Source organism: Notothenia coriiceps, unplaced genomic scaffold (genome assembly GCF_000735185.1).
Source record: "Notothenia coriiceps isolate Sejong01 unplaced genomic scaffold, NC01 NC01_scaffold00025094, whole genome shotgun sequence".
NCBI classification, from domain to species: Eukaryota; Metazoa; Chordata; class Actinopteri; order Perciformes; family Nototheniidae; genus Notothenia; species Notothenia coriiceps.
Window position 1 is genome coordinate 713,007 of NW_011357795.1, and position 23,993 is coordinate 736,999.

At 40.1% G+C, this 23,993-nt stretch overlaps 3 protein-coding genes and 1 long non-coding RNA gene across 4 annotated transcripts in view; 2 read left to right on the forward strand and 2 right to left on the reverse strand.

Annotated features, from left to right (window-relative positions):
* Positions 1-6,719, reverse strand: part of LOC104955982 (ankyrin repeat domain-containing protein 13C-A-like) — an 11,740-nt gene extending 5,021 nt beyond the window's left edge. Inside the window, exons 1-10 of the mRNA XM_010783402.1 lie at positions 5,871-6,719; positions 5,736-5,777; positions 4,299-4,403; positions 2,464-2,549; positions 2,248-2,293; positions 1,954-2,020; positions 1,673-1,817; positions 1,455-1,586; positions 520-681; positions 354-433 (exon numbers count right to left, since the gene is read on the reverse strand). Of these exons, the coding sequence (XP_010781704.1) occupies positions 354-433; positions 520-681; positions 1,455-1,586; positions 1,673-1,817; positions 1,954-2,020; positions 2,248-2,293; positions 2,464-2,549; positions 4,299-4,403; positions 5,736-5,777; positions 5,871-6,240 (1,235 nt within the window). The 5' untranslated portion in view covers positions 6,241-6,719. The remainder of the gene's footprint in view (positions 1-353; positions 434-519; positions 682-1,454; positions 1,587-1,672; positions 1,818-1,953; positions 2,021-2,247; positions 2,294-2,463; positions 2,550-4,298; positions 4,404-5,735; positions 5,778-5,870) is intronic.
* On the forward strand, positions 6,719-8,453 carry znf830 (zinc finger protein 830). Its single transcript, XM_010783401.1, has one exon. The coding sequence runs from the start codon at positions 6,863-6,865 to the stop codon at positions 7,862-7,864; it is 1,002 nt and encodes a 333-aa protein (XP_010781703.1). The 5' UTR covers positions 6,719-6,862; the 3' UTR covers positions 7,865-8,453.
* Positions 8,057-15,109, reverse strand: efcab14 (EF-hand calcium binding domain 14). The gene is made up of 9 exons (XM_010783400.1): positions 14,427-15,109; positions 13,356-13,504; positions 13,076-13,221; positions 12,754-12,852; positions 12,539-12,646; positions 11,143-11,295; positions 10,934-11,033; positions 10,712-10,843; positions 8,057-9,449 (listed from the first exon to the last, which is right to left on the reverse strand). The coding sequence occupies exons 1-9, from the start codon at positions 14,600-14,602 to the stop codon at positions 9,274-9,276; spliced, it is 1,239 nt and encodes a 412-aa protein (XP_010781702.1). The 5' UTR covers positions 14,603-15,109; the 3' UTR covers positions 8,057-9,273.
* A 99-nt stretch (positions 15,110-15,208) lies between these two features.
* Positions 15,209-22,833, forward strand: LOC104955978 (uncharacterized). The gene is made up of 3 exons (XR_799504.1): positions 15,209-15,261; positions 16,702-17,431; positions 22,750-22,833. It is a non-coding gene; the product is annotated as an uncharacterized lncRNA (long non-coding RNA).
* Positions 22,834-23,993: the final 1,160 nt, after the last annotated feature.

A 23,993-nucleotide genomic window follows, 5' to 3' on the forward strand; every position in this document is an offset into this window, starting at 1 on the left:
GTGATTGGCTAATGGTTACACAAGCCAAAAAATAGTTATGACATCATAAAGTGGCCAAAATCTGATCAGCTCATTTTCAGACAGGTTTTTGTATAAATGGATCAGGACAAAAAGAGAGAGTTTTCCTGAAACGTTCAGAATCTCTTTACACAGAGGGGACACATTTTGATGTATAGCATACATGAAAAAGTGGATTTTGCATAATAGGTGACCTTTAAAGAGCAGATATTGGCTTTCATCTACAAAAATATTCTCTTGTAAATTGGTGTAGTCCGTATCACTTCACAAGTTTATTACCGGGGAGAAAATGCTCCCTTCCCTGTGGCATTACGAATTACAGCTACAGTACTTACTTCCCCTGCTCTGAAGTGATGTACTCCTCCCAGGACAGTGTGTTGGGAGCGGGAGCTGTGAGGGACAGCCGTCTCACCGGCTGGGGACAGGACAAGAATCAGTCATCAGGGCACCATTACCTTCAACCATTGGTAGATCAAGTTAGGACATTCTTTTTCCTCTCACCTCAAAGTTTTGTTCGCTGAGGCTGCCTCCTTTACTCAAGCTCTCCATGATCGCTTTGTTCCTCAAGATGTCCTCCTCACTAAGGTGTTCCCGCCGTTTCCGTGACTCGAGCACCAGCCCGTTCACCGTGTAGAAGTCAGCCAGGAAGTTCCCCACCCTCTCCTGCACAGAAAAGGTGTCGCTGTATTATCCTGTAAATTACCCAACACTACGGCTGGATTCTTAAAATGTGCCAAAGTGCAGCCCGAGGGTGAGACTGCACTAACTATCAGGAGACAACATATTTAAATTCCCCTTTCCTCTCATCCCTGAAGCAAGACACGTTTCGAAAGGCGGAAGATAGCAATTAGGTAACCACAGCTCTTTTAGATTCATAGTGCAACAAAACATTTCAAACACCAAAAATGACTGACGGTGCTGCGAACTCTGTACGGAGAGAAATGATGGATGTTTGAATAAACTGACATGAACCTGAGGGCTGTGAGATTATCAACAGGAAAGAAAACAATTGTTTGTATCCCTTCTCTGATCCCTCTCATTCAGTGCTTTAGGGAAAGGCCAAACTACTCTCATCTTATTATTAGCAAAATATGGTGACAGTGTTAAAGTACACAATGTTCCTTTTTGAGTTTCCGTACAGTATAACCATTGATCTAAACAACCAGGCCGCATTCACATTATATGTTTGGGAGGATTAGCAGACCATGGCAATTTGAATAGAATTCAAGCTCAAAACAACCCTCAACGACCTGCCTACATGCAATGTTTTCATATTTAATCACAATCTAATGTGCCTTTAGTTTATAAAGTTCAACCATGCCATGGCTTTGTGAACTGTGTTTAAAAAAAAGCTACTGTAAACATGTTTTACATGGTTCTTTTATGTTGTTGGATGTGTAATGAGCTTTACTAATGGGTTGTCCCATAAAGCTTACTGTTTTATCCTCTCTGAACAGCCAGCCGATCTGACTGCGAGAGAAACTGATGGACTTAGTGGACAGAGTGGCAGAGTAGACGTCGCTGCCCATCAGAATATCCACCTCCTCCTCGGTCTCCATCTCTGACTCCTTGTTGGAACAAACAATGACAGTTAGGCGTTGCTGTTCATATCAAAACAGCTGATGCCACAGGTCTGGTTGTACCACTCCCTCACCTCGTGGTGTATTCTTTGGTACACTTTTGCTTCATTGTCCAGAACCACAAAAGACTGGGAGGGTTCGGCCTCGCCGTTGAAAATGAAGCTGAGATCTCCGCGCTGACACTTCATATCAGTGAAGTCTATGAGAGTGGTGTCAAGTCTAAATCAAGAGAGGAGAGAGTGTGTGAAGAGTGTTCCGTCCTACTTTTTAAAATCTAAAAGAAGTCCTCGACCTGGATATCAACTATTCGCAGCTTTAAACACACAGTGAATGAGATTCTTTCAAACTGTTTTACCTGATGTTAAGGCCCTGCTTGTAGATTTTACAAGCATCAGATGGCAGCATCCGGGACAACAACGGCACTGAAATATAAACGATAGTGTGAATAACAACAACAAGTACTTTATTGAAAGCCTAAGAAACAACAGTCATCTTAAAAAAAAAAAAAAAAAGCATTCAGTAAGGCAACAACTGACCAATTCAGCCCAATTCTAAGAATGCAGCAAAGTGATTTCAAGTCAAGGCCGGTCTTATCAATGTTTGAGAAAACGGTATCTGAACTTTTCTCTGTGTGAAATATGAAACTCACCCCAGCTCTGAAAGTCCCAATGCAGCTCCAGATAAAAGTCACCAAGCTGCAGAAACAACACAACTATGTCACAGGTCATAAAAAGTAGCACAGCACAGTGAATATTCCACATTGTGCATTTCAGCAGTTAATAAGCATGCTCAAGGACAGGCAAAAGTCATTATTGCAAAGCCTGCAGTGATTTTGAAAAGCCAATGAATAAAAGAAGTGGCAAACCTCCTTCAGAGCTTTCAGTAGTTTGGGCCTCTTATCCTCCACGCTCTCCCTGGATTGCTGCTTTAATTTCCTCAGTATTGCTGTGACTGAAGAAACAAGGATAAGACAGGAAAACTGTAACACATGTACACCTGAAAGATGATGCCTCATAAATACACATTGACATGACCTCTAGATATAACTAAACAAAGTCAACTGTGTATTAACAACAACAGTATGACTGAAATATTCATATCATTGCCCCAGAAGAAACCCAAGACCCATTTTTACAGCAGCAGCAGCAGCACTGATTAGATGAGCTGATCCAACTGATGCAGCTCTTTCTCTCAGGCACAACAAGCAACACCACGTGGACCCCCAACAAATCAACATTTTCTCAGAGGCACCCTGGGTATCTCCACCAGCAGGGAAACATTGGACGTGCCCGAGGAGAGAAGTGCTGACGAGGCGCTGGCTGCAGCTCGTCATTGCATAGCTGCTGACGCTATGTGCACATGTGTAAAAGCGAAAGGTGATGACGAGACTGCAGTGTTTTGTGAAAAAGCTGTACCCAACACATTTGATTTCAAGCACACGTTATTCTCCATTTGTCCTTTTCACTCAGAGAAAGATAGTTTGGTGCTGCGTATTATTTAACCAGAGATCTGAATAAAACACCCTCCACTATGCCTGTATTTGCATATTCGTGCTAATGTGTGTGACTTTCCCCAGCCCCCTCTCGGCCTCCCCTTCACCCCTGTGAGTGGCGTGACCTTCTCAAAGCGCCATTCCTGGTCCCAGTCCCAGCCCAGCCTGCCACGCATACTAACAAGGTTGAGGGTCATTCCTCCAACCGCTCGACCTCACAACCTTCATCACAAACTAGGAAAGGTATGCAGATATTCCAGTTAGATTATCAAGGCAACTAGCAGTGATATAAATGTGGCTCTCTCATAAAATCTGTGATTTGGTACACAGTCTTTTTAGGAGAAACTTAGCCTGCCTTTTATCTTAGTCTAATCTTTATGTACACAAAGATAATTCCACAACCTAAAAAAAAAAGGAAAAAACTGTGAATTCGTCCCAGAGGCATTAGTTGGTGCCTGTCACGTGTCATTTGACTCTTTTGCTCTGGATGTCAGGTCTAAAAGCAGCAGCATCATCATTAGGCCGGGGGGGGGGAGTGTGCGCTCACACTAAGCCAGAGTCCAGGCTGCGTTCCAGCACATCTGGATGATGAGTGCTAAGAGAAAATCCCCTCTTTTATCTTTTAAACTGGGACAACCTGATAGCTATCTTTAAACACTTAAATCACTCACAAAACGTTCACACATAAGCTGTCAACCTTAAGCCCCGTTTGCCCTTTTCAACAATTTGCAAAACACAAGATGAAAAAAGTTGATGCTCACATTAGTAACATCATATGGAAGAAAGTAGTAAGTAAAACGATGGCTTTCTCTTGAAAGCAAACATCTTTGTCTTTTTCTTCTAAGCTATCCTGAGATGTACAACTGATTGTATCCCTCAGGTTACAGCAGAAACACTGTACAGAGTTATCTGAGATACTTCCTGAACACAGCACGACCACAGGGCTGACATTTATCAAAGCTGATACCATGTAAGCATTCAAACAGAAAGCAGTTCCAGATGTCAGAATGACTGACTATGCTTCAAATTGAGACTGAAGCTGACACCATGAAGCCTTCGTAACTATATCGGCCCGTCAGACATGCATCACCGAACCCACTGTTATAAGTATATTATTGCAGGTATGAAATTGAAACCATAAACACATCCAAATATGAAAACCCCAGGAAAGCAGACAGCGGTTCAGAGCCGTGTTGACAGAAACTCACTCATCTGCCTGTCGCCGTAGCTGATGGCTTCTGCTAGAGGGCTCCATCCCTGTGCATTCTTTAACTTTACAGGAGCGTTATGGGCCAGGAGGAGGAGGGCACATTCTGAAAGAACACACAAAACAATATTTAGACAAAGTTCTCTTTTCCCCTTTCTGCCTTTGATTATCAAGATGTTTCTAAGGTCAGAGCAGCCGCGGGGCCAGGATTTCAATTGTGGGTGGGCCAATGTAATTTCGGCTGGGCCTGTTCAAATGTTTTCTCACGATTTTTGTTAATAATCTAATAAAAATAGGCTATGCTTAGAATGACATTGGTGCTTACTGAGAGCATAGTCGATGTGTCTCCAGTCCCTGTAACCATGGCGACTGAATGTATCTTCTCCGCCGGCCCTGCCTCTCTCTCCAAAATGCCTGCACATTTTACAAAACACACTGTCCTTGCTAATGCTATACTCCAAGAATGTGTACTTGTCATACCAGTGGGCAGCGAAGCGGGCACAACATTAAACACACTCTCGTCTCTCTGAGGCGGCACCTGCTGTGAGGATGATGAGTGTGGTGGTTCCGGCGGCGGCGACTCTGTTCTTACTCTTTAAAAAAAAACTGAACATCGATTGTTGTGACATCGTTGGTGAGCGCGGTATATTTTTTTGTGTCTGTCCAGTCCACTGTCCTCCTTCGTCTGCGTGCGACCGCAAGACGTTCTACGATGTGTTTGCTCCCGCGCTTCGACTATGAGTTCGGCCTGATTACGTTAATTAATGTTGCTTTTAATTTAATTTATTTTTTAAAGGGAAACACATGTTTGCTATTTTATTATTTAATTGTTCATTTTGATCAAAAATGTTGGAAACTATATTTTCGCCCATTCATTTTTGATCAATGAATGGGTGGGCCCAGTGCCAGAGTGGGTGGGCCTAGGCCGAGTAGGCCCACCCATAACGCCGCAGCTGGGTCAGAGGGTGTTGTTTATTGTACAGATTGGAAGGGACTTATTTGTTATTTAGGGCTGTATAAATAATACTTTACATGATTATGCTGCAATGCATAACAAAGTATACTTTTTCCATCCTAAATCAGCTGTATTGGATGTAATCAGTGATGTGTTTTCCTTAAGATAACAACTATGTTAAACTTACAGCTACATGCTATCCTTATACTGCAAAAGTCCGTAAGACATGATGAATACAGGAGCATGGAGGTTACTCTGAAAAATAAAATTAAAACTGGTGTGCTTTTAAAAAGGGACTTTGATGAGGATGTCAAAAGCCCTTTAATACAGATAATAATAACAATGTCACATTATTAGGCCTTGGAGCACAGTGGATTACCATCTAAGAAGCTTTATTTGGCTCATTTTTGTTAATCCTGTGTGACAATAGCCTGGTAGGATTAAACATCTAGTTTACACATTACATTTTTCTATCACTTTTACCTTTGTGGCCCATCATCACAGCCAGGTGAAGAGGTGTGTTCCCTGAAAGAGAAGCACGTAAAATGATCTCCTGAGTACATATACAAATAAACATACTACTCAACAAAATACTCAAAAAGACAGAACATAGCTCACCATGTACATCTTTCTGAGAGATGCTGTGGGTCCTGATGAGAGAGGAGAGCCTCCTCACATCACCTTTGAACACACACTCATGAACGGGGAAGTCCAAGTCCTCAGTGCTCAGGATTATTGGGTTCTTGTTGTTATCATTGACAATGGTGCCAATTGGTGATGGATTTCCATTAATGTTGTTTTCATTGAGCTGCTGTTGCAGTGCCGAGGTTTTCTCTGATTTCTGAAAAGCCTTGTTGGATTTTAAATGGTTACCGGTACCGTTAGGGATAGTCCCGGTTGAGGTCTCATCGTACGTGTCGTGTATCTCCTCATTTTTGTTGGGTTTGTTGTGGTCCTTTCGCATGGTGCGTATCTTCTCCCCTGTCATGATGACTACCGCGCGTTAACCGGCTAACAAATTAACGTTAATGGGCTTAATCTGGTCAAAATGTGGCATCAATCTGAATCAAATATGATGTCAAATGATCTTGTAAACAAATTTAGCAAACAGCGATGCTTTTCAAGTAGATGGTTGGTCGCTCTCTGTTATTCAAATAATGTTACACCTGCTGCTCCAGAGCCAGTGTTAGCTTCCAGTTCGCTAGCTAGCCCACAATAAAAAATAAATATGGTGGGTGCGGCGATGAAAACACAAAATAATGTCTAACATAACACAACACAACACACACGCACTAAATCAACATACAGCTAAGGATTACAACGAATACCAAACGACTACATCATTGTCTCTACCCCTGCGTGGATATAGGTTGTCAAATGGTATCGATTCAGGTCGCTTTGCGGCGAAATTCAGGCGGACTGGATGGTACAATAAACCAGCTGAGCTAACATCCCTGCTAGCTTACTGCGAGTGGAAAATATCGCGAGATTTTTCTAAAACACACAGTTTGACGAGAGTTCATCCCGTTGACGTCATCTTAACGAGACGCATTCCCCGCAAAAGCAAGAAGCTAGCTATCTCTAGCTAACAAGCGACGTTGTTTTGAAGAATGGCGTCCTCAAAGAAGGGGAAGAAAGTGATAAATCAGGAGGAACTGCGACGCTTAATGAGGGTAAAACAGAGGCAAACAACGGACAAGAAGCGCGTGGAGTCTCCTTTTGCTAAGTACAACAGTCTCGGGCACCTCAGTTGTTTACTGTGCAATGTGCAGGTGAAGTCCGAGCTACTGTGGCCTGCGCATGTTCTTGGAAAACCACACAAAGAGAAAGTTGCCGAGCTTAAGTCAGGGAAAAGTCAACCAGCGACACCACAGATACAACCGGTGAAGAGAAAAGCACCGGACACCGAGGACGACAGCGGGAAAAAAGCGAAACCTTCATCTTCAGTGCTATCGGATGATGTCTTTAAGAAACCCCACGCACCGGTTTCTACGCAAAAATCTGCAGGACTGAGTCTGTTGGCTGGAGTTTATGATGAAGATGAGATGGAAGAAGATGCTGGAGAGGCAGGAACTTCATCAACTCCCGCTCCCCAAAAGGAAGTATCTGTGGGACTACCTGACGATTTCTTTGACAGCTCCATCCCATCCACACCTGCCGTCTCTCACTCAGGATCCATCCTCAAAGCAGACGGGCAGGAGAAGAGCACAGAGAAGAAGGACAACTCAGCCGAAGCACTGCCAGAGGGCTTCTTCGACGACCCTGTGAGAGATGCTAAAGTGCGTAATGTTGACGCACCCAAAGATCAGATGGACAAGGAATGGGATGAGTTTCAAAAGGAGATCCGACAGGTGAACACAAAATCTGAAGCCATCGTGGCGGAGGACGACGAGGAGGGTCGCCTGGAAAGGCAGATTGACGAAATTGATGAACAGATGGAGTGTTACAGGAGGGTTGAATTACTAAGAGATAAGCGAGATGTGGTGAAAAGGAATCAGCCACAAAAGGATGAAAGTATGGAGGTCGATGCCAGCGACGAGGAAGAAGAGGATGAAGAGGTGCTGATGGGGCTTCTGTCCGGGGACTGGAGGGCTAAAGGGGCACTGGCTTAAGTGATAACATTGAGAAAAAAGCCATGTGTGTAAGTCTGTCAGTAATCCAACAATTGTAAATATGTTTGATAAAACAGTGTCACCTCCTTTTTGTATATTTCAAACTGAAATAAATGTGATGCTGTGATGTGAAACATTCGTTTGTAGAAAAATTCTGTCATTTCATCACTAAAAGGAACCAAATGGAAATCAAACTTTTTAACATTGTGTTTATTCATTGGTGCTCACACAAAAACACATTCATAAAATCTCCCCATTTACAGCAGCAGCAGCATGAACCCAACATGTACAGTATGTCATTATGGTCAAAGCTGTTACATTGTCCTGCAAAAACAAGAAATCGACTATGTTAAGTTTATAAATAATGTGTTCATGTTACAATATAAGCAACATGCAAAGCACAAGATAATTATTTAAAAAAGAATGTACAATGTTGAGATTAAGACTGTAAAGAAAATGTTACCAACCCCCTCACAACATGATTTGTGAGAATACATTTAAACCATCTTGACAGAGTACAACAATGTTTAAGTATGACCCATTTGTAATGTAAATACACCATTATTAGGCCCATAAAAATTGAATAAAATGAATCAAGTAAAGAGTGATGGTCAGTGCTTCTTATACTACCTGCAAAATATTGTGAGCTAGCTGTCTACTGCAAATTTGAACAAGCAATATCTATGTCAGTTTGTTATTGCTACATATGCCTCACGAGTAACTACTTCAAAACCCTTTATGAAAGTGTTCATAGCCCTTCAAACTTGTTAAACTAAAAGCTACAAAAAAAAAACAATTGTACAGATGGACTAAATACAATTAAATTGAAGTAACTAACTGAAAATAGATGAGGAAAAAACACTAAGCAGAAATGGTTATTAGTTTAGGAAAGAGCGTAGATAATTCATTCTCTTATGCTCAACTGTGTGTTTCAGTTAAATTAGGACCAGGTTCAGGTGAGTTCTACCAGGTGTTGGTTTTGATGGGTGGGGTAATAGGCTGACCATTATAGCCTCCAGGAAAGCTAAATACACAAAAAAGTTACATCGGGATGGAACAGACTGACAATAAAATTAAAACTGAAAACCGGAAGTCTGAGAATTAAGGGTGGAAAACAGGATTCAAAATCATTCTAAACACTTCCCCCGTTTTTATGTAATCCAAGAAATCTTCTAAAATCGAAGCTGAGTATACTGTATACAGGTCGTTCATTTAAAAATGTAAGAGTATTGTTCATGAATTAGATTGTGATGAGACAAACCAGGATGTGTGAGAATTGTGTTCCACAATCAGAATGATAAATATACAGTTCACAAAAGTGCAGCAATTACAGAAAAGGGTCAGGAACTTCAAACTACCAGACCCCGCTGGGTATTCAATACTGTTCACTACTGTCAGTGATGATGTGCTCACCAACCTACAGCAGCTCTAAGCTCCATCAGGGAGTACCTCTTGTCTCCGTCATTGTCAAAACACTCCATGGTACGAGTAGTAGTAGATGTTCCAATTATTTCCCTCAGGCTGTGGTAGGTCAATCCGGGCGAATCACGCCCGACGCCTTCCTGCTGGTAGAAGTCCTCCAACTCTGGGAAAAGAATAATATAACATAATAATCAAAAAGAGAGCTCTGCACTCTTGAAATGGCACTTTGCAAAACTGAAAATATTCATAGTACAATGTTGTAGCCTTTCTTGCAGAGATTCATTTTACTCATATCATGTCTGTCTGTCTGTTAAATACGCATCAAGACAGAAAATGAGGGGGAAATGTAGGGATGCATGATGTATTGTTGGGAAATGTATACTACTATGTATTGATCCGATAATGCAATTATAGGCAATCAATTATTAGCCAATAATGAAAGGCCAAATTGCCTATATTAACCCAACTAGAGCAGTACACACAGTTTAGCAAGATGCGATAAGCACCTTTGAAGTTGCATTGTGATATGCAAATAAACACAGAGTAGAAAAAAAGACAAACAATTGCACACGGCACACTGAGTAGAAACCCAACAAAATATACATTTATGATTAAAGGTGACCTATCATGCAAAATGCACTTTTGTACGTCTTTTCTACATGAATATGTGTCCCCGGTGTTCCAGGGAACTCACCAAGTGTCAGAAAACACAACCCTCTCTCTTTTCCTCCATACCCAAATCTCTTAAAAAGGGGCTGCAACGGATCTGATACAGACTGATCCAGATTTGAACACTTCTATGACGTCACAGAAGTGGTGCTACGGCTATTGGGCCAACTCCACCAATCAGGAGGAGACAGCCACGGACATTGCCCGTTCGAAAGCGCTGGAGACGCTGTAGTACATATGCCAGGCCTGTAGATGGTGCTGTTCTCACAGAATCAGCCCATGAAAAGACAGTGTTAAATTGAGCGAAATGAGGAATGGCTAAAATGCATGATCTGTTTGGTATTTTGAAAAATAAAAAGTATAAATATGCCTTATATAGGTATGGTCCTACACTATATTATTCAAATATAGCATGATAGGTCCACTTTAAGTTGTGTGATGTTTGTTACTAGAATAAATAAATGAACATTTGAAGAGCCAGTTCTTTGATTTTGTTATAGCTCCTTTGCTTGTATGTACGGACTGCAAGTTCACTTTTAATGGGGTTTGCAGAGCATTTCTTAAATTGGAGCACACAAAGTCTTGTTATCACAGTGTGGTTGCCAGGCAACTAGAGGAGACTTCATATATCATAGCCTTATGTTTACTGGATGACGTGGGACTCATTTCGATCCCAGCAAGAAAGCAAATATGTGTATTTAACAAACTTTTTATTTAATAAAAGCTTAGCTATCAAATTGGAGTAGTAGTTTGCACCTTTCAGAGAGCGGATACCATACAGGACCACCCTCCTTGGGCATGGTTTCAAAGCCTCTCTCTTAGCACGGTTTGGAGTTAGAAAGCGTGGGCGTCTGCTTGTATGAGGCTGTGTCAGTGGGGTGGACACCTCTGTAAAGAAAAGGGGAAGAAAATGTATTAAACCGGTAACAAGGGGCAAAATAAAGACCCTGTAATAAAGTGATCTATCCTACAGTGTACCTTGCAGGTCCTCAGGTGTTGCTTTGGTTGTAGTAGCTTCTTTAATAACTTCTGTTGTTGGACTTTCACTGGTGATGGCTGCTGCGTCATTCACCTTTGACTGTGAAGCAGATGTAAAGTGCATTGAGTTCTCCTTTACCTTTGAAGTCAGTGATCAACACGCATACTTTTAAATGCAGAAATAAACGTAAAAGCTTCATATTACTCACGCTTTGTTTTGACCCGTTCTCTAACGACAACACTCTCTGCTGAAGCTCTGCGACCGTAGAGAGGAGAATGTGGATCTGCCCGTCAGTCTGTGTGTGACGCAGCTCCTCGGTCTTGTTCGCCTCACCTACTGCTTTTCTCAGGTCTGTTATTTCCTATGACAAGAAATATACATGTAAAGCAACATGCAGTTTTGTGGAAGCGGACATTTCTATGTGTTTATGTGAATTGTAGACATCCAGGCCATTCAAAATGGACTATGGACATCACAGTCAGCTAGCAATTCATCACTGACTAAATCGTTGAAAAAGATGTAGTTTAGGATTATTATTATTTGCTGATCCTCTTAACCCATCCTATTTTCCTTATGAAAAATAAAGTGGAGAAAACATTCTGCAGTTGTCTCAGATATTTGACCTAGTTTCCCTCAACAAACTAAAGCATCTAAGATCCCAAAATAGATCGGCACTTGTTTCATGAATTATGAATGGAAACCCAACGCGAGAATCCAAGAAATGACAGGACCTTCTAAGCCGGCTGCTCTGTCAATGTAAGCCCGACAGAAATTGCAAAAACATTTTTGCATGCGTGAGTAAACAAATAAACATTACACGTTAATCTGACAGTGGCAAAGCTCAACGCGGATTCAATTTCTGGAAAAGCGCCACAGTTGGGCAGATCAACTGAAATGTAATCAACAGAAACATTTTGGCCATATGAAGAAAGATTGGCCTCAAAATGGAGTGAGCTGAATATGCACAAAAGCAACGTTTCTCAGCATCACATTAGGCACGCCAAGTTACTGAACTAATCCACTTAAGCACAACGCACTGTTAACTTGTTTTCTAAACACTGCTCTCCATACGTTTGAGCATTAATAATAAATGAGAACAGCAGCCGTGAGCTATAATTGAAGTGAGGGTAGAGATGTGATGAAAAAAGACAGGCTGTCAAACAAAATAAGTGAAATCTTTGAATTCGGCTCATGAAAAATACATGTGCACTGCTCATGTGCAAAACACTTGAGCTTGCAGCCCTATTTACTATTTACAAAAGGAGCACAGCTTCAGAATCCTCTGTGATGTCTGTCATCTGCCCAACACACTGCAGAGAGATCTTACGAATGTATGGCACAATTGGAAGAATGAACAGAAAGTCTAGTGGCTATGATTGTTCTACATCTCTTCACAAACAACAGTCATCATTGACTGAACGGTACATAGACTGTATATGTTGATCCATTCTGAGATAAAAAACTGATGATTAAATTACCACAAACTTAATGTGTGAGACTTTTAAAGTATGTAACATTAACTTTGCAAGGCAAGAGAAAATAAGAGATTACATAATAATCTCCAAGTTTAAATAAGGACCTATTTGAAATTAGCTTGAATTTACCATTGCTTTCTTCAACTCTTCATCTTTCTTCTGCTGCTCAAAAGCAGCCTGCATAGTCTTCACATCATGCTGTACACTTGTTAGTGTGCTGCCAATTGTAGCAACACTCTGGAAAACAAAAAACACACTTCCAGGTCAATCAGTACAACACATAGGATATCCGTTGATAAAGATTCTCAAGGAGATTTCATCCATCAAATTATTTTTGCTTTTACCTTTTGAAGCTCTTCAACTGTAGTGGGAAGGCTGACTAAGTCAGCAGCTGATTTCAAGTCGACCTTTAAATGTTTTACAGCCGAGTCCAGCAAACTGATCTGCAGGAGTACAATTACAAAAAAGATGAAGTTACATCTCTAAAATAGAATTACCAATCTAGTCAATACTTTCAGAGAAAACTAAGACTAGCACAAAGTAAAAAAGTGAATGTTAAGAAAAGATCAGCAACTGACGTATGACAAACACGGTAAGTCTTGATGCTATCCCTTTGTCATGAGCTCTGGTGGCTTTAAAACCTCTGACCGAATAAATAAAACTGACCTTTCTGTTAATTTCTGTGAGGTTGGACCAGAGCTTGCCCAACCCCTTGTCTCCACTTTCTATGTCGTCAAGCTTTCTCTCCTTGTTTTTCAGGTCCTCATTTAGTTTTGGTATTTCACTTGATGACACTTTCTGGCTGGATTCCACTGTTACAAAAACAATAAAATAAGTGTTACGTGTTAAGGACAAAAGAACATGTAACCGGCATATAACAGGTTTTTATTGTTCAAAGGGTAGTGAGCTTTTTATGACTCGTCATCACGAGGTAACTGTGTCTTACTGCTATGCAGCTTTTCTTTCAGCGAGTCTAGATCTTCCTTCAGAGCAATCTGCATCCATATGAGTCCAGCACAGGCCATAACGCAGGCAGCAAGTATGATGAACAGAAACAAGGGGTAGCACACATTGCAGCACTGCGTGTAGCTTCTTCTGCAAGAGAAGACACATGGTAATGTTAGACATTACAACGGCACAGCATCTTTCATTATTCATGTAGGAGATATTTTAAGAAGGCTGCATGCTGTGTCATGGGAATTATGAGGATTACTGGTAAAAACTGTCGCTTTAAAACACGAGTTGCTACATTCTATATTATTTTCATGCTGAATGTAGCATTGATTGTTTCTAATTTTGATGATATCAAGCTGCCTGGGGAAACAACTTGATATATTCTCAGTGTGCAAGATGGGTCATACTTTGCTTTAACCTGAGCACAGACGAAGAGCAAGTGGATTGATTGGGCCATATTCAAATATGTCTCTCTCCACAGAGTGCACGATAGGTCATGTGCACCAGGGCAGAGGAAACGTACTTCTTGTCTGGTTAAGGATTTAAGATCTAATGCAATCCTCCTGTATATCCTAGTAAAGAAGAATGGAATACTATGTGCCATAGTGATTTCTATGGTATGTGATCTGTTTGCAATATGTTGGCAACTTTAACAACATTACAAAAATGAATTCCACATAGTTAATGGAAAGTCATGCTAGCTGTTCATGATGCCAATGTTGTTCAATGTTGCCAATATTATATTTAAATGCTTTACTTAGACTTTGCATTTTAATTGCACATTCCTCTTGCCACTGTTTTTTCTTAAATTAATTTAATTTTTTTGTCTTTTTTTTTTTTTTGTTCGAAATAAAGATATACATGTTTTATGTCTCATATATATTTATGTTGCATTGTTGGAGGAGCCTGGGACTTTAGATTTGCATTGCCATAAATACACTGTGGCTACTTTGCATATGCCAACAAAGCCTTTGAATCTTGAATCTTCTTCTGAAAAGTGATGACAGTTTAATACAACACTCGTACTTTACTACAACAAAACCTTATTAAAGTGATCACTCACTTCCCAAAGTTAGCCCCGCTGCTCAAGTTGTTGAACTCATCGTCGTCTGAGCTGGAGTCGGACTCAGAGTCCGGAGGCTCGGTTCGCAGAAGTCGGTGACCAGACCCCTTTTTGGTCTTCTTTCTCTTGCTGTCCCCTAGCCCGATCAAGGCATTCAGTTCCTTCCTCTTCTTCATCTTCTTCTGAGGCGTCAGTGAACCCACCGAGCCCGATTTAAACCCGACTAAGTCCAACGTGTTGTCCAGCTTGGTGGATGTTGTCGTTTTTGTATCAGCTGAGCTAACTTAAAGTCCTTTTGCTAGCTTGAATTTAAACCACGATAGGTTGCTAACGGATAAACACATCGGACGTTTCCGGTTGTCTTGACTAACAACTAATATACAACATTAATTAACAGCTGATTGGTATCAGGCACCCATAAACCTTCTTCAAAACAACTGTGTCCCCTAGCTACCGGGTTATCACATACGTTAGCTAAATCGGCTAGCATCTGACACCTTGCTAACTGTAGCTAACAGAAGCTATCGGTACCGTGCTTTCACATCGTCTAAGCGACGTTTGAAAATACGTACCTCGGCGTCTGTTATCTTGGAAGCGCAATAACAAGTCTGTGAGTTGATTGATAAAACCTGTCTATCGTAAAATATAAATATCCTACACTGTATTTCCAGCGATCCGTCCTGCTGCCTGTATTATTGTGGCAGTGCGTCCAAGTAACCTCTCAGCTGATTGGTGCAGCGACAAACTACAACTTCCGGGTATCAGTTCTGACAGGGAGCCACACAGAGCACAACACTGCCAGCACTGATGCTGCACACAGTCAAGAACCACGCAAGTAAGTCGACCTAGCAAGAGTCTGAAAATTGCTTCGATATATTAAGGAGTTACATGTTATGATCCAGCTAAATGTATACAAAGTTACTTCTGGCGTGGTCAGTTAGAATGACTACCATTTAAAACAATGCGTTAATATTCTAGATATACTGATAATTAGTATCAAGCTAAATTCCACTGAGCATGCAGCCAAGAGCTAGTTCCAAGCAGTAGCGGGCTCAGGCAGTGTGAGGGGCAGGGGCCAAAACTGTATACAAAATAAATGGCATGAGGGGGGCACCAGCATGGATAAAAAAAAAAACACCAGTGCACAAAAAGTATTCTTGCATGTGAGCATATAATGATGCCTGTATAGTATTAGCACTGCAGGGCCAGGACCAGGGCAGCCTAATGACCACAAAGTCAACAACTTTAGGTAGGCATCACACACATGTAACACTAAACACATAAAGTGTATGCTGACTCTTTTAACTGGTGACCTGAATGTGTCATGGTAGTTTGTAGTGATGGCAGCTGTTAAACATAACTTGAAGGTGTCCTCTTCAAAGGCTATGGTTACCAGTCACTGAGTCAGCACAACCTGCTAGGTGCAGATGGCTCCAGATGGGGGAACACACAACATTGTCACTAGATTTCTTTTTGTGGCACTGCATCATGGTTAATCCATTTGAACGCCCCTGTAGATGGCACTGCATCTTGTTTTTCCGCTGGAAGTGCACTTTAGAGGTTTCATTATTGTTTATTATGTACCCATAATGGCCAAGGGAAGGTTATTTTGGTGTTAGGGTTTAATCATGGGGCTAATTTCAAGGTCCAGTGAAATCATCTTCATTGTTTTATTCATTTTCATTTTTTATGTATTTAAGGTATTTGTTTTTTGAGGTGTATTAGTTTACCTACTGTTAGCTGAACAATATTGTGATGATAGGATATTCAGGATTTCTTCTTGCTTACATTGATGATTCTGAGCAAAGAAAATAATGATAAAATGCAGTGATTTGATGATTTAATTATAATGATCACAATGCCAGCCGTAATCAGAGCCATTCATAAGAGTGCAAAAAACCCTGATTATTTTGTATGTATTGATCTGGATATTTATATTCTTCATATTGCTTGTTTGTCCAAAACTAAAAATGTTAATCTTACAATTGAAATCCTTGAAAAAAACTTAAATCCTAACAGCAAACGTTTGGTGTTTTTCATTGACCAAACAATGAATCGGTTATTGAAAATTGTGTAAATTCCTGTAAATTCAATGCTATTTGACTAATTGTTGCGTTATTAACTTGCATGTTTGTAGCGTGCATATTTATATATCTACAGGTTATCCTCAAGGTCTTTATCATGTTTGTGTGTTATGTTGACATAATCATTTTTAGAAATGCGACCAATTCTATGAAACAGTATTTAATTTTTTCTTTCAATTTCCCTTTTCCAGCAGGGGTCCGGCAGAGATCCAGCTAACCTGGAGCGCTTTTGGGCCGACCCAGCAAGACACATGGGCTGAGTCGATGCAGGGTCTCTGCAGTCTGGCCTTTAGCTCTTTCTCATTGAAAACGGACTCCCACTGACCTGCTTTTGGCTTTGAAAAGATATTCCTTTATGTGGCTGGCCCCCCACACTACCTCACCACAATACTATTAATAATGACACTGGATGAAAATCTCCACACTGGACCAATTTACAAACTCACAAAGGAACTGAGATGCTCCTCAGCTTCTCAGTACGACTTTAGTTATTGAGTTGCGCGAGATTGACATCCTACTGCTGATGCTTTATTATCCTCAGAAAAGAATTGCTCAGAGCAAGGCATGATGCCGACCACGCAAACACAACGCTAATATTATAGTAGTAAGAAAGGATGTGCTTGCCCTTTTATTGAAGAGCGTTTAACGGCTAAGCTGCTACTGTATTGTTTTGAATTAATTTGCTGTGAATCCAGCTGCGTCATGGGTGGGTAGCAGAGCAAAATTCAATCACTGGCTTGTATGCGCTAAGAACACCTGGTGAGGGGACAAGCATCATGCTGAGGGCTTGCATAGATCCCCGCCTGCACTTGGCTGCAACTCAAAGCATCAGAGGTGTTTCATCTCTGCGCTGGAGTCTCCGGGGTTAAGACGGAAAGGATAACGCTTCAATGTATGGATCCTTGCCTCTACAGCCACAAGGTATGGATCTGCAGGCAGTAGAAACCCTCTACTGTTATTACTACAAAACACTTGTTTTTACACTTTGTTCACGGCAGGGTTCTAATATTCTCACTCGAAGTGATTCCCACAACTGTCTGACAGGGAGCTGCGTTGGGTGCTGACAGAATGTAAATAGCGTTGGCATCATAGGAAATACTGAATATAATTGACTGCTAATTGAAGGCTTTCATCTGACAAGGCAGACGGTGTGAATGCAGATTATCATCAGTTGGAAGCAGGGCGGCTGTTAGAATATCAATTTATCTCACCAGGTGTTTTTTTAATCGTTTATTTAGAATCCTTCAACTATTATTATGTGGGATAACTCAACTAGTAGACATTCAAATTTCATCTTGAAATAAGTGTTTGCTGACAGATGAAATGGGACCCACATGGTGTTTAGAACAGTCACACATGCTTGAACTTGTGAACTTCCTCTACGTCAGCTGCCAACTGATGCTTTGTTAGGAGACAAACAGTTATGTAACGGTGAGGCACAGGCTTTGTTTTGGTGTGCTCGGCTTTCATTATTCGTTGTTGACCCTTTTTTGTGTTATTGAAGGATCGCAAAACATTTTTTGATTACAAATTCTATTTCACTAGATTTACTAAAGCAATGCTTGATCTACATTCAAATTGACATCCAGTATAGCAGTTACTATAAGAAATGAAAAAAAATCATTTTAAGTTTATAAAAAATTTGATTTGTGATTTAAAAAAAAAAACAACTCCCATAAAGTAAAGGTTAGTGTATATGTAACCCATTCATTCAATTATGTAAATAATATGACGTGACAAAAAGTAATCTAATTTTACACTATCTAGGGAAATAAGCTTTGTTTCACACACAACATTTTTTAGATTTAGCTAATGTATCCAAATACATTTTATCAGAAAGAATTAGAACCGTTGCACGTATGAGTACTAAATACACAGGCATCACAGCATGGATAGCTTCAGTGAGAGAGAAAGGTTTGCCTAATGCAGCTGCGTAATTCATGGCAACAAAAAAAAGGGATCCAAAAACGTTTGTTTCATGACGCTTACTGCCCTAAACTGTTTTTCAGAAATGATGTCCTATAGTAGTCCACTAGGGCAGGGACTTTGCCTCTCTATTAACTCAGTTTCCAAATGTTTTCTTTACAAACTCGGATCTTGATTGTTGCTTATTTGGTCATGAATATTTAATGTCAAAAAGATATATTCCAGATTTGAAGTTTTCAGCAGCTTTAATGCTGCAGTGAGAATACCGCTGCACTGAATTCATTACCATGTTGTTTTTTATTATGCAATGAATATTTATTCAGGATGTAAGTGAATAATTTATTTTACTCAAACTCTTTTTCTATATGATTTACCGAACACTTTGGCGCCTGGAGTCTAATCACATGTCAACAGCTTATCCAGAACATGAGACATCTTTTTTTTTCTGCAGACGAAACTCACATGACAAATGTTCGAGAGTTGTGACATGAGAGAAGAGCGGACCAAAAAAAAAGTTGTCAAAGCTAAGAGTGATGGCTTTGTAGCATTTGAGTAAATCCCATTCCACATGTATCTGTCAGTCAGCCTGGCTGGTGGAGGCCTCTGATAGTGTACAGAAGGGAATCAGCAGGGGGCAATGTTCTCACATCAAACAATCACTCACATGCAGCAAAGCCTCAACACTCAGTCAAGGACAGAGGAGCTCTGAATCACTGGCTCGGCTCGGTCTAATGGCTTCAATGCAAGTATCTTTCATATCCAGCACAGCGGACATCATTGATAGTTTTCGTGCTGTTGTATTGACTGCAGCATCCTGTGCAGAGCTCTTATGATTGTAAAGGACTCGTACACCTAAATATTTTACACAGTGCCAGACTCAACATTAGCAACATACATACACAGTCAGCTATGTTTAGGGAGCAAAAATGCATTTGAGATCATGTAGCCATTAATAATTGACTCAATTGTAACATCCATTGAGGGTTGCCTGGAAATATTTTCAGTGTAAAAGCAAAGATGGAGAGGCAGCTGACAGTTTGCAGGTTTCTTCGTATCTCTCTCGCTTTAGAAGTGTCAGTTAAATGCCTTTAAAAGTAGAAGGACATCAGACAGGAACATCATGATTTAGCGATTAATTCTCTGTCTACTGCCTGATATCACACTGTGGCGACACTTAACTGTATTGGCCACCACTGCAGTGATACAGAGAAGGTCTAATATAATCTAAAATAGATAAAAGGGAATAGATTAATATATTAAGCAAATGAAAGGGGTGAGAGAGGGAAAAATGAGACGGGGCTCTTTGATGGAATTTTGTTGAAAGTTCAAGCAATATGCGCTATAAATTCCAGAGCCATAAGAGGTTGTTGTTTAGCATAAATGTATTTTACTCAAATCACTCTTTTACTTATATGACCCGTCTTGTTGCTATAAATAAAACAGTTGTACTGATGGATCTCCAAAATTGTGTAATACAGCTGAGTATAGGGCAAAAATATCATGCATTTTGAATTCAATGAAATGTAAGGATTGGTTTCACAGACAGCAAGACAAAGTTCTCTTTTTCAGTGTATTAGACCAGGATTAGTTTAATCCATGTCTATGAAATACGCCCTTCATTTTTCTGGTAATGTCTTCAGTGCACCAAGTTTATTCTTCTTGGTTGGGTTTTGTGTTATTTGCTGAGTAGGAAAAAAAAGACAATTCATTCCACATAATCGTCTTATTTTGGGAATGGTTTCAAGCAAGTTTAGTGATTTGCAGCAGTCAAAAAAGGGCAGTAAAAGAATAATGACAACCGAATAACAATCAAAGAGGCTAACAGAGGAAAAAGATGACATGTTGACGTGAAAAGAAAAACAGGAAACGGAAAACGTTGGCAGGAAGAAGCATAAAGCGTCTGAAGGGGAAAAATCTTGAAGTTTTTCAGATTTGATTAAAAGCTATGTGAGTGATTTTAGCAAGAGAGGGCAATTTGATTTTATTGATGGCAGCATGTCTTCAGAGTGATACTCAAAAAGGACAAGAACAATGCTTATTTACCAAAGCTGTTTCAATAAGGTGGAGCAGGACTTTGCTAAGTTTTGTACCTGTTCTTCCAAGAAACCCCTCAGAGTGCATGGTGGGGTAAATTGGCCTAGATTTCCCTCACACAGCGACTATTTCATTAAGAACCTCCAGCTTGCAGCAGACCAGGCTCCTTTTACTGCATTGTACTGTATATGTGACAAGGGCTGATGGGTGTTGTGCTGTGAAATGCAGCTATTGTTTGCTGTTGTTATCAGAGATAGGAAATCTGTAGTTTGTACTACCTGTTGTATTATATTACCAGATGTCTTATGGTAGATTCATATTTCCGCCCACATCTCCTCCCTTACTTAAGTCCTCTTCCTAGAGTTTTTCCTTAAAATCTACTATTAGCGGCTTACATCTGTCTGTTACACACCGAAAAACATCTCCAAGGCAAATATATATTTTTTTCCCTCAAAGACAGGGAGTGAAATGTGACATCCTATCCCACACACTGTAATTTGAAAGATTTATTGGCAGTTGCATAAACTATAGTGTGTGTGTGTGTGTGTGTGTGTGTGTGTGTGTGTGTGTGTGTGTGTGTGTGTGTGTGTGTGTGTGTGTGTGTGTGTGTGTGTGTGTGTGTGGTCTCTTTCAGTGAAGTTGTTTAGTGGGGGCAGAGGTACTCAGATGTTTTATTTAGAATTTAAAGTAATGGAATGTAGTAATACTCCGTTAACTAATAGTCCTGCATTTACTTAAGTAAAAGTATTTACATCAAAATATGCTTTAAGTGTGAAACTATTATGCAGAATGGCCTCTTTCTGGATCATCTCTATATTATGTTAAAAGAATGACAAATATTGATGCATGACTGTTATCATTCATAAAATGTTGCAGCAAGTAAAGGCTGGGCTAATTTGTATTACACTATAAATGACTGGATAGCTTATCAAATATATAATACTGATGTTAACTGCTTGAAAAAAGTGGGCGATATTTAAATTTCTGGAAATATATCTAATTATCCAGATAACATTCACATTTTTAACATGTGACTTAACGTGTGATATGAATTAACTATGTTATTTTACGCATTTTAGTCTAATTATCAATCTTCAATAATTCTACCATCTCCTACACAAACTGTTTAAGTGTGAGAAATGTAAATATTACACTTGTGATTAATAATTTCTGAATTCTGTCTGTTTCCCGTTTCATTCACAAATACTTTACACATGTGGGGTTTGAATTAACCGGAACATCTGCTCAGTGTTAATGCAGCCGCACCTGATCGGAGAAATTGAAAGTGTTACAACTTAACCGAGCTAATCATAATCATACATCTAGTTATTGAACGATGTCAGTCTTATTACAGTATTTACTTTTCCATTACTGTAGCTTAGCCAGAAATGATTAAAGAAAACATCAAAATATCCTGCGTAAACCCACATTTTTATATATATTTAAAAATAATGGCAGGATATTTAGAAAAGAGGATTTATTAGTTTTTCAATTGTAGATTTATTTTCAGAACGTTTTGATGAGACATAAAGCAGACATACGTGGTTTATTTTGTATGTGTAGGAAAAATATATATTTAGAAAAAAAATTATAGATTTCTTTTTTGTCTAGGTAATGTTAGAAATACTCACAAATATGTGTTTGTGAAGAAAACCACACTGACATGTTAAGCTTGTTTCCAGCATCATGCGGTTCCTCTAAATGTTGTACTGCACTGTTATTTGCTAGTTTGTGGTGGTCTCTTTCACTTGATCAATTCCCGCAATAGCCTCCCTCAATCCTGGACATTAATGAGCCGTTTTTTTGCCCTTCGAGCTATTGCTGACTTGAGCGTTTGCTCCTTTTTTTTCAGTTGTCCATTGCATGAAAGACGCAGGGGGGGTGTCTGTTTATAATACACTGGAACCACCGTGCTTGGCAGAGACAATCACAGCAGCACCCTCACTGTCGCCTAATTCGGCAAAGCCTGCTTTGTACTGCAAACCGCAGCCATGTGCCTCTGATTTACTGTCTGCAGAAGACATTCATTTTCATGACTGTATACAACCAAACTGTTCTTGATCATTACAAGAAAAAAGAATGTGCCCCAGTTATTAAACAGCTAACTATAATTGTTTTAGAGATAATGTGGAGAAAACACAAGCAGAATTTCTCCTCAGCACTTTGCACGATAAATGAAATGCTCTTCTAACTTAATGCTGAGGTGAAGGCAAGGCTCTTTGTGCTTGGCTGCATTCATCTACTGTCAAGCCGAAGTTGATCTGCAATTCTCTTTGTAGCAGATCCTCTCCCAGCATCTCCGATCCAGACGCACGAGGGAGAAACCTCGACGAGGAGCATGAGAGGAAAACCAGCACATTTGGGTATGACTAAAACCTTCAAAGCATTCTTTGCTGCCAGATCTTTTTTGTGATTCCGCCTAGTACAGAATGGAAAAATATATTCTATATTATTCGGCAGCATGTGTTATTTGTGTTTCTTCGGACCTTGAGGTTCATGGAGCCCCCGCAAAATGAAGTGGGAGCTTGCAGCAGCTGCCAGACGGCATGTATAGAAACACTACCTCCTCTGATGAGGTCGAGAGGAAAGACACATTTTTAAAAGGAGAAAGGAAATAAGAGGATTAGAGCTGATAATGTGTGTGCAACCTCCCACTAAGACAAGTGTGCCCTGTTGAAGAATACCTGTGGCTCGTGTAAGGACTGTTTACAATGGTTTCATAGACAGTCACAAGACACAAGAGGTGCATTTTGATTGGTTGCTGGAGGTTTTGTCGGGGGCAGAGTGCTGAAGGTCAACAAACAGCAGCTATTGAATGGTTTTTTGAAGCACATAATATTGGTTTTAAAATGCACATTTGCTAAACTCCTTTTAATATAACCACCTTATAAGACGTTATTCTTTCTTAATTGCCATTAAATGTGGCCAAACACCTTGGTAGCTTCTAAAGCGCCCTGACAATATTTAAAAGCAATTTAATGACATCGATGCATGGCCAGCGAATGTGAAAAATGATCTTACAGATGTCGTTATCAAGGTAGAATTTGTGTGAATTGAAGTTATAAATCCCTGGCCTGTGTTGTTCCCCATATGCAAAGGATTTACTTGCAATCTAGTGTTTAGAATTCTTTAAAGCTGGAAAACAAACAAACGTGTTGTGCTCAGGTTTAACTGCGTCCAAATGTTGTAATTGAGCTATTTCATAGACTAAGTGGAGCACGTTTATTTTCCTAAATTGTCCAGACAGAGTGGCCAAATGAAGTGGAAAAATGCCAAACACGAAACTATTCCCACATTTTTCCCTACTATCATATCAAGGTAATAAAATGTTTGATTGATGAAGGCGTTGGCAGAGCAGCGAAAATCGCTCTCTTGCCGCATTTACACACAGTAAATCACTGCCTGCAGAGTGAGTGATTTGGCATTCGTGCCATCTGCAAACATTAATAAGACATAAATAAAGAAAACGAGGCAAAAGTTGATTATAAGTATGTTGGGATTTTCGAGCAGGATGTTTCTGATG

Coding starts and splice junctions, on each gene's coding strand:
- efcab14 (XM_010783400.1), bottom strand. CDS start 14,602: ATGAAGAAGAGGAAGGAACTGAATGCCTTGATCGGGCTAGGGGACAGC. Junction 12,853..13,075: donor TCACAGAAATTAACAGAAAG/GTCAGTTTTATT, acceptor GTACTCCTGCAG/ATCAGTTTGCTGGACTCGGC. Junction 12,647..12,753: donor CAGTTGAAGAGCTTCAAAAG/GTAAAAGCAAAA, acceptor TTTGTTTTCCAG/AGTGTTGCTACAATTGGCAG.
- znf830 (XM_010783401.1), top strand. CDS start 6,863: ATGGCGTCCTCAAAGAAGGGGAAGAAAGTGATAAATCAGGAGGAACTG.